The following is a 10155-nucleotide window of genomic DNA, read 5'->3' on the forward strand; positions in this document are numbered from 1 at the left end:
AATGGTATCCAAAGATTCTAATGAGAGAGTCTTTTAAATAGTTTACATTGAATAGGTCACGTAATCTAATGCGGCGAAGACCTTATTTCTTGCCTTTAATAAAGGTTAAATTAGTTTGGTTTGTGTTTTGCCTCTGTGACGGTCATTACTGGCTTATAATTGAGCTTATGGTGCTAGGTCTTCAAAATGACAGCTTGTGCTTCTTCAAATTTCTTTGCTGCATCACCTAGTAATTGGTCGAATTTCATCTCGTCGATAAAATTTGTCCACTCATTTACGCTAAATAAGCATGTTGTGCAGTGAAATTAATTTTTGTAAAGCGGTGTTCTGTTTACTTGGTTGTGAATACATCAACGCCATCGCGCGCCTTATTTGGGTAGGGCGTCAGCCGATATGAGTCGTAATCCGTCGTAATCTGCCTCACGCATTATATGTTGATTACAATTATCTGACTTATATGGTGCTTTTATCGACCCCGAATATATAAAACACGTTATTTGGTCTACAAATTCTTCTTTATTCTGATAGAAAATGGGAGTTCTTTCAATACATTGAACGTCTCTTACATATAGGGCTCTTTTGCTTTGACAGACAGATATTACAATAGAGCTTTTTGTTTTAGCAAATTTAATCCTTTTTCTAATAAAAATGAATATTCTACGAGGTCGAGTTTTTGTGCGAGTAGAATAAAAATTGTTTTTTTGAGAGTTCTGTCTAGACGTCAGAGTTTTTTTATAATAAGAAAAATTTGTGTTGTTCATCTCTGAGGGTACCCGGCGACTTTCATAGTCACTTCTGATGTCAGTTGGTACATGGGGATATACTGCGCCAAGCCAATTATACTTTCTGACAAGTCCGTATTTTTCAGATGTGCGGTTGTTTTTTGATTTTGTGGTATAACATAACAGTTTTGAGCGTTAATTTTTCGGTACGGTGAAACAATGGGTTATACGTTGGGTATATATAGGTACAATTCTCTGAATTCTGATGATGGTTTGACTGTAGCAAACTTGAATCCTTCCTAGAGAGCGCAGATTGTAAGTAATCTTGAAAGAGTTTTGTGTTCATGTAGACTCTTTTTAATGAAAACCAATTTGTAATATCTATTTGTTTCAATATATTCTTTTTCATTCGAGACTTTGATATTACGGCTTCAAAAATTTCGCCAAAGATTGTTTGGTTCTCTAAAGATTGTTGCTTCAAATGTCCGATTTGGGAGACATCACCCCAAATCACTGTTACATTTCCTTCGTCTGTTTTTGTAAAAAAATTTTATCTGTCTGTAAACCAAAATTAAGTATGATATCAGTTAGTTGTAGTGACCAACCTAGTGTGGATGTCACGATATTCAGAAGTGAGATTTGTACCAAGACAGTTTGCCCATAGTTTGAATCCAATTATGGTCTCGATGGTTATAAATTTAATAACCGCGCTGGAAAACAAGTGGTTGATATGTTTCAAGTCGAAATCTCTCTTTTTTGCTTTAATGTTAGATTGCCATCAAGCATCGAGAACAAACGAGAAGATCAAACTGTATTTACAGTGGCTCATAGTAATATTTGTTTGCAGGGTCAATTCTCACATTTCCTCTGCGTGTTAAATCCATCTCTATTGGAAAGAAAGACTTTTCTATTTTGTTAACATAGCAATAATCATGATGAAACCTGTAGTCTCTTTTAAGAGCAATTTTGTTGAAAAATTCTCTTCCAAAAGTTTTGCAAATTGTGAATGTCTGAATTGTTCTAACTTGAGAAAAGATTGAAACGTGTGCAAGTGAAAATTGGAAGTCTCTGGGCTTCATTTCATTTCCACCAATTAGGTATGGTGATATGTATATAAAACTTTCCCACAGGAAAACACTGCTTGTTTTTACACAAGAATATAAAATTTTAAATCAGCTTTTTACGGCCAGTGCGTGGCTTATTCCAATTGATTCTGTGAGAAAATCTTTAATTAGTTAATCGTTGTTTAGGATTCAGCTTTCCTTCATAGTTTATATGTTTCATCACATTTTTCGCAGGAGAAAACAATTTATCAAGACCTGAAACCAATGTTCTCTTTCCGAAGTTCATATGAAGGAAAGTTCTGATCTCATCGTGAAAGGGACGCAGATTGTATTTTGAGTTCTGTCTTGTTTGACATTTTGATTTACATTTTTTTATCCAAATCATTAGTAAGCATTTTCCCATTTAAAACTGCAATTTATAAGAGATCCCAATGCACCAAAATAAAATATTGTATTTTATGAGTGAAGCTCTTTTTTATGGCTCCGACAAATTGTGTTTTTTATTAGACTCTTGAGATCTTCAGGCATTTGATTGTTTTGTTATTATCTTATGACTGAGTGTACAAAATCAAATTTTTATTTGGTCATCTAGGGAGCTATTAAAGAGAACATCTAAAGCTTTCAGTTGATAAATAACACTTTTTGGTAATATTACTAAATAGGTATCCAAAACTCATCATTTATTTTCGATATAATGACTTTTTGGTTTGATTATCTATTTTGAAACCATTTGGTACCTTTGTTGTTTTAGTGTTTGCCTTTCGTTTTTTTTTGTTAAACCAAGACGTGAATTTTTTCATATCAAACTTCAATCAATAACAGCACAACTTTGGCAAACAACTGCAAGCAAAACGGACGCCAATGTAAATACATAAAATTTTCAGCGAATAACAAATGGTTTTCTGGCTTCAGAGAAAAGGGCCTATTGCGATGCAAAGAGAAGAGAACTAAACGAGATAGAGTAAACAACGTGGCGATGACAGATAAGCAGGCGGATAATGTCTCAATTATGTCGCAATTATTTATTACAACCCCGCAAAGAAAAGCTGGATTACAAGTGCAAGCGTTTGCATGACAAAAATTTTGTTTGACATAAATAGATAACAGCTGCTTTCGCTGCTGCTTGAACATTGCAACTATAAAATCAAAAAGTAATCCATTGTACTTTAATAATTTAAATCATTGTAGGAAAAGTAATTTGTTATCTTAGCCCAATTTCACACAAACGCTTTATTCATAGCAGACAACTTTCCACAGGCAACAAACAAAGTTTCAAGAACTGAACACCGGTTTTTTCTCAGACAATTAAATGTTTCTCACCTTATCAAAAAAACAATCTCAATTTACTTGAGTATCATAATTGAAGAGTTCAAAGCAAAAGACAATAATCGTATTCTATTTTTGAAAATCAAGAAAATTTCGATACAACGCTAATCAGACATGAAATGAATTTGGTTTATCTTCTTTAATTTGCAGATATACAGAACTGCTTTACGTTCAAAAACAAAATCATGTTACCAAATATGGTAACTGAATTCTATAATTTGTTACCAAACTCCTCGATGCTAAAATCACAAAAATTGTGACTAACTTCCACCGTTTTTAAGCTAATTATACACTGAATTGTACCAAATTGTAATTAAAATCAATTCCTGCTAACTTTGCCTGTGTTGAAAATCATCCCCCCCCACATCATCAATCCAGAACCCCAATTCATTTTTTTTACTTTATTGGAGTTATTTAGACGGGCTGACGACTAGCTTATCCACGGCTCCTTTTTAACGTCAGAACGTCGCGTTACTGACGTGCGAAGTGTACCCTAGTGATGAGCGGATTCAAATCATGCAAGAATCTTGCAAGATGATTCAAAACTTGCCAGATTCTTGCAAGAATCTTGCATGATATCAATCAAGGCAAAAAAATAAATCGGGGTACAAATGTTTTAGGAAACATCTTCGAAGCAAAATATTGTTCATTAAACAAATTACAAAACCTAATTCAATGAAAAAAAAACAGCCCGGATTCAAAACCTTGAAAGAATCTTGCAAGAATCTTGCAAGTTTTTGAATTCTGGAAAATTTATTTGTGTATAATTGGTAGCTGAAACTAACTGAAAACCAAATGAAATGACTGATATCAGTATTCTTGATCATTGAAACTGAACCTAAACGAATTTTTTGTACACGGTTTTTGAATGTGAAATCTTGCAAAAATCTTGCAAGTTTCTTGCAAGATTTCGAATTAAAATACAACTATCCGTTAAATAGCTAGAGACAACTCGAGGCAATCAAATCCGCTTTCTTAAAGTTCAATTTATATAAAATTTGCTGTTTTGTTGTTTTGTTTTGTTTGGAGATAGAGTTTGAGCCTAGTTTTTTTGCTGGGTCACCGCTCATTTCTCCTATAGCTATTTGTTTGTAACTCCGCCATTGCCGGTCCCAAGCCTGGACTTGAAAAAGAGGAGGGAAAACATCCAAATTATACTGAAAATAGCTCAAAAAAGTCAGTCTTAACTTGACTTGAGCAAATTTTCCGACACAATTTTATGCTTAACATTGACATTTTTAGCTCGTCTGCCATCGTCATCTAGCCAGGTAACCAAAAAAAGAATTTAAAATCTTGCAAGATTCTTGCAAGAAAAATAAAAAATCTTGCAAGATTCTTGCAAGAAGAATTCAATTCTTGTAAGAATCTTGCAAGAGGAATTCAATTCTTGCAAGAATCTTGCAAGAAAAATTGAAGAACTCTGCATAGTCTTGCAAGATTTCTTGCAAGATTCTTGCAAGATTTTGATTTCTTCGATCACTAGGCGTACTTGTGAGAAAACTAGAAATAATGATACCTTTCGAAATTTTTGGCAAATCGAAATTTTCACTGCTTTAAAATAAGAAAAATATGAAGAATTTAGTATTTGAAATTGAGAATTTAGAAAAATGTAGAATTAAGAATACGGAAATATTTATTTTCACTATTTAGAATACAATCACTATTGAGTATCAGAGGAAAATAGTGTATAATAATAATTGTATTTATTTGGTGAACATACATTCAAATCAAATCAGACCATCCAGAAGCGCAATGCTTTTCAAGGGAGGCCTGGAATCTATTATTCCCCACATCTCAGACTGTTCTTTTAGTGAGCATGAATGCTCTTTTTTGGTGACTATGGTCACTTTTTTTGCGTCTGAAACTTTCACGTGGTACCATCATTGCAGCCAACATTGGTCAGGCTCTGGTCAACCTGGAGCTATGGTTAAGTGTATCACTAGTGGAACACAAGTGAAAGTTGTACAATGCTGACATTTAGTGAAATTATAGTGAACGGGTAGTGGAGTCCAAACCGGGTGACAAATGTACAAAGATTTTCCCCAAAATCCCAAATTTTCGACCAATAAAAGTGTTTGTTTTGCTCAGATAGGTTTTGGGTCGGACTTGAACTTAAAAATCTGGGCAATGAATACATTATCGTCTCTGAAACAGACAACAAGCCTACTGATATCAGAGTGGAGACCACTCATAATCATAACTATCCGGAGGTTGGCGAAGACACTTGTTCATATGTCAAAGTACAGCCTTTCGCATTACATTTCGAGCTGGCTAGATTACGGAGATGCATATTAAATCCCCCCATGATTTTCGCTTGCGAACACCGACTGGGCATAAACAGCGCGACTGTGGAAACGACTTCGCTGCAGGAAACAACTACGACAGAGCCATCAACGCAGCCACAGGATGAGGTTCCTACAGGTGATGTGCCATATTTTATCAGTAAAACCAGCTGTGAAAGTTCTACCCACTTCCCCCTGTTTTTAAAGGAAATTCTAGTGGTTGGAAACTCGATGAGCAGTTGCTGCGATGGGATTGATTTCAGAAATAACTTTGCATTATAATTTAAAATTTTTCTTGAAATAAAGTGGAAATAAAGTGGAAATAAAGTGGAAATAAAGTGGAAATAAAGTGGAAATACCCCTATACTGACAACAGAATGACGTCCCGTTCATCCGGAAAATTCTGCCCCGGGTCGAGGTGTCACCGCTAAAAACCGCTAAAAGATGTAAGATTTGCGGTGAATTTGAGTAAAAGTGTAAGATTTGCGTTCAATGCGATGAATGCGGTGAAAAAAAAACTTTTAAGCGGTGAAAATTTTTTTTTTCAGCGCTTAAGCGGTGAAAGAAAATTTTTCACCGCTACAAGCAGGATGCGGTGAAAAAAATTTTTTCACCGCTACCACCAGAATGCGGTGAAAAAAAATTTTTCACCGCTACCAGCAGAATGCGGTGAAAAAAAAATTTTCACCGCTAAAATCGCAAAACAAAAATTTACCGCTCTAATTTCAACGCTTATCTTATGTTCACAGGAAATATCATTGCAGTAAGTGACAGATGGCGCAGTGGATTACGAAGTTGTTCACACGCATCAGGTAGAGGTTCGAACCCTTGTACGGCAGTTTCTTTTTTGTAAGAATTCCGGTGAATGCGGTGAAAAAAAATTTTTCACCGCAAAATTCAACGCTATTCTTACAAAAATTCACCGCTTTCAGCGCATTCAACGCTAAAAGATGCGGGCGCTTTGCGGTGAAAAAAGTTTTTTTTCACCGCTATTCACCGCTAATGTTACATTATTTTTTGTCAAAACCTCGACCCGGGGCCCGGAAATTTCTTTACAGATTTTGTCAGACAAAATTTGGACAAGAACAAATAAGTAGCACGATGAAATTTTTTGCACGTTTCCCAGGATTCCTAATTACGTAAAAGTCATTTTTACGAAGTTTTCAACAAATTCATTTTAATCAACGTTTTATTTTTTATTCCCCTAGTTGAGATGACGTCTTTTTGAAAAGATTTATAATATCGACTTTGGGCTATTACCCTATCTTAATTACATGGTCGGCCTCTTAGCAGCGGTCGACCTAAAGTATTTTCATAAGTAGACCAACGGTGTTTTCATACCCAATATCGGTTGAACACCGTCTTTTCACATCCAGTACAGTCGACCTAATGTCTGATCATAGATATTTTTTGAACAAAATTACAGGGGTTCCTAAAATTGACCGCGACCAATATCGGTTGTCTCAAAGTCTTTTCATATCTGAAAAAATCGATCTAAAGTCTTTTCATGACTCGACCGACGGTCTATTCATATTCAGACGGTCAAAATAACTTTTCTGGCCATGGAAAGTTATTTCTAATTTTTTCTCTCCCGAAATTGGTGACTTAGGCATTCCTAAGCTTTGGTATTTAGGCACTGGCAATTGAGCTTGCCTCATTAGTTGTCACATTGAGTTTAAGATATCAGAAGCAACTTATAGTTTTTTGCGTGTTTATAAGGAAAAAGTGTTAAAAAAGTTTTTTTCAATATTCAGGTGTTACTTTGTTGTTTAGCTGTTTTCTGGTTGAAAAAAATATTCACTGTAACTTGGAAAACAAACAATTCGTTTGAATTTAGTTTTTTTGCTGGAAAAACAAAATTCTGATCAAAATATAGTTAATGCTGGTAATTTTTTTTGTAGACTTTCTACAGAATGACAATTAACAATTCCCTAATCCGGCTGAATGCTTTTGTTTCATGAGCGGCTTTTATTTCATGAAAACTAACCGCTGACGGTCCGCGCCCAAATTTCTTATTTTCCATAAGATCAGCAACTTATGATAAGATGCCTGCAACTAACAATCACGACGAGAAATCCGATGTAACTCTCTCACTGGGAAACAAAGCTAATTTACAGGAAAATTGGGGTACTTATCGCAGGTTAATAGAAACGGTATCTAAAAATACAAATTTTAACAAAAAAATGATAATTTTTAATTTTATCAAGTTCCATGCTTACAAAGTAGATCATAATTTTTGTGACAGGTTGTTTTGCTTCCCGTCTTCTAGTTTCTCCAGTTTGAACACCAACAAAAAACGCTGAAATTATTTTATTTGAAAATAAATAAGGGATCAATATGTTTAGCGACATTTTGACCTGATCCGAATAACAGTAAAAACAAGTGATAATAATTTGATCACCGTTTTTGACTGGACCTAACGTAAATGCGAACAAATTTGTTTAGGAGAACACATTTTTTTAGGAGAAAACATTTTTTAGGAGATAAATGGGAACACATTTTTAGGAGATAACGTAAATGCGAACACATATTTTTAAGAGAAAATGTGCGAACAGATTTTTCAGGAGATCTGCAATGATGACTTTTGTAACAGTTCTTAATTTCTTCTACCGAACTCTAGGCAAACTATGTACTATTACAACTTTTCTATAACTTTTTTTACCTGATTGAAAATTGGGACACAAATTCTCATTGGTTTTTGCGGAAATGACAGTAAATGTGCTTTGTTTGAAATTATTTGTGTTCAACAAGTCGTTGGAGCCTTTTGAAACATTAGTGCCTCGTTAGTCAAAAGAGATTACAATGATTTGAAATAATTAAAAAAATTTTGTCCCATCATCAGAAGTTGATGTGTTGAGAAAGCCGACATAGTTCTGCTAACCTCCAAAAATTGTTGTTTAGCCCCTTTTTCCTGTTTTCAAAATTTAAACGTCAAGGTGTATGTTTGGAAATGATCGAACCAGTTTTACCAAAATGCTCTTGGAGAAATCAAATTTGTAGCTAGAGTTTCTTTTTTTATTTAATTGACACTTAATCGAAAAAAAAATGCCGTGGAGTTTTTTAGATTCATTTTTGCCTAATCATTTTGCTAAACAGTAAACCTTTTTTTTGGATATTAATTCAAAAAAATTGTATCAATAATTTCTGCCTGTTTAAGGTAGTTTTTGACACTCTTTTGCTCACACAATCACATCAAATGGTAAATTTTTAATATCACGAATTAATAAAATTTCCTTATTGCTTAAAATACCCATATTAAGCAGACCAAAACATACTTTGTTCTACTTTTAATTTTACTTTTTTGTTACTTTTTTAGTTGATAGTTATTCGGATCATTGATAGTTAAATAAAGCAGTAGAAGCTATTGATACTAACATTGGCTGGTTATTAAGGTCTTTCGGATTGCGTGGAAAAACCAATTAACTTCTTTTTGAGACCTGGTATTTACAGGAGCTCATATACTAAAAAAAATGTATTGTGAGAGCTTGAAGTCTACTGTTATCTTGAAAAATATTTTAGTTCTTTTTCCTTACCACTGAGAGAATTAGATTGCTAGTGAAATGAATATGTAAGTCCTAAATTGTTTACTATTGTTGCTAAGTACTGGACAAGCAAACAAAGTTAAGAAACTGTATTTTATTAACACAATTAAATAATTGCCGGCAATTATTGTTTGGTTTCTTGTATTTGCATGGATAAAAATTTTCAACATTTCTGCTGAAAAAAGTAGTTCCTTGACAGTATTGTCACACTGTCAATGTTTTCATTCGAATGAGCGTTTCTATGCTCTTTTAACTGTTCCCAGGCGCTTTTTTGTTTCTGATAGCTGTTTCTTCTAGGAAAAAGTTAATCACAGGCGGTAGCTCGAATAATCAGCTGACTTGCAACTTAATTTGCCACTACAACTGCTGATTTTCTTCAAATATTAGTCAACCCGGAAAGATTGTTTCATTAAAAACTTCCAGCTAAACATTTAAATTTTTTTATTTTTGGTTATCCCAATAACTTCTGTATCTAGGTCCAGCCGACATAAAAAAAATTCACGCAAAATAACCAAGAAAAAACAAGTTAAGCCCTTCTCTGCAACGTCATTTATTTCCAATTCCACGGTAATTTTGTCTAAATTATTGACTTCTTTAGGTAACTTTTCACCAATTAACAATGTGAAACCCTTACTTACTCATTAAAAAAAGCTATAATGTTGGCAAAACTGACAGGGAAATTTTCACAATTTGAAGTTTGATAAACTGCGTCTTTGCACGAGTGTCACTATCAATTTAGATGGCAAATTATTACATAATGTTATCTGGGCTCATTGTTTTGATCAAATTCTCCACGTTTCTATAGCTTAAAAGCCAAGTAAAAAACTCAAGTAATTAAGGTTCAAAAATGTCGTAGAAATTGAGTTCTTTTGATCTAATACAACTTGTTCCACTCCTCCTGCGTCATTTTTCATCCACCTCCTCGCAAGAAATCGATTCTAATTGTTCCAAGGTCCAACTTATTAAAAGGCCAGGAATTTAAGGCTATTTTCCAGTCTGTTCGTTTTAGATCCATATGACGGGTCGATTTATCTCACGGAGTGATAAATAGTACCAAAGGAAATTCTTTGAAATTGAATCCGTCCATGAAGAGAGTTTTCTGACTTTCTGCGTTAAAAACAGGTTTATTTTTCAAAATTTTCTCGCGTTCTTTGATCACTGATAACTTGATATCACTGATAATTAGTTGTCTTTTATTCGGTGTTCAAAACAGAGCATA

At 34.1% G+C, this 10155-nt stretch overlaps 1 protein-coding gene across 1 annotated transcript in view; it reads left to right on the forward strand.

Moving 5' to 3' along the window:
* The window catches only part of LOC142338173 (uncharacterized), a 94542-nt gene that overhangs the window by 14906 nt on the left and 69481 nt on the right, over positions 1–10155 (forward strand). The window contains exons 3-4 of the mRNA XM_075387810.1: positions 5201–5533; positions 6144–6212. Of these exons, the coding sequence (XP_075243925.1) occupies positions 5201–5533; positions 6144–6212 (402 nt within the window). The remainder of the gene's footprint in view (positions 1–5200; positions 5534–6143; positions 6213–10155) is intronic.

This window comes from Convolutriloba macropyga, chromosome 4 (assembly GCF_964194025.1).
Source record: "Convolutriloba macropyga chromosome 4, txConMacr16.3, whole genome shotgun sequence".
Classification (NCBI taxonomy): domain Eukaryota; kingdom Metazoa; phylum Xenacoelomorpha; order Acoela; family Convolutidae; genus Convolutriloba; species Convolutriloba macropyga.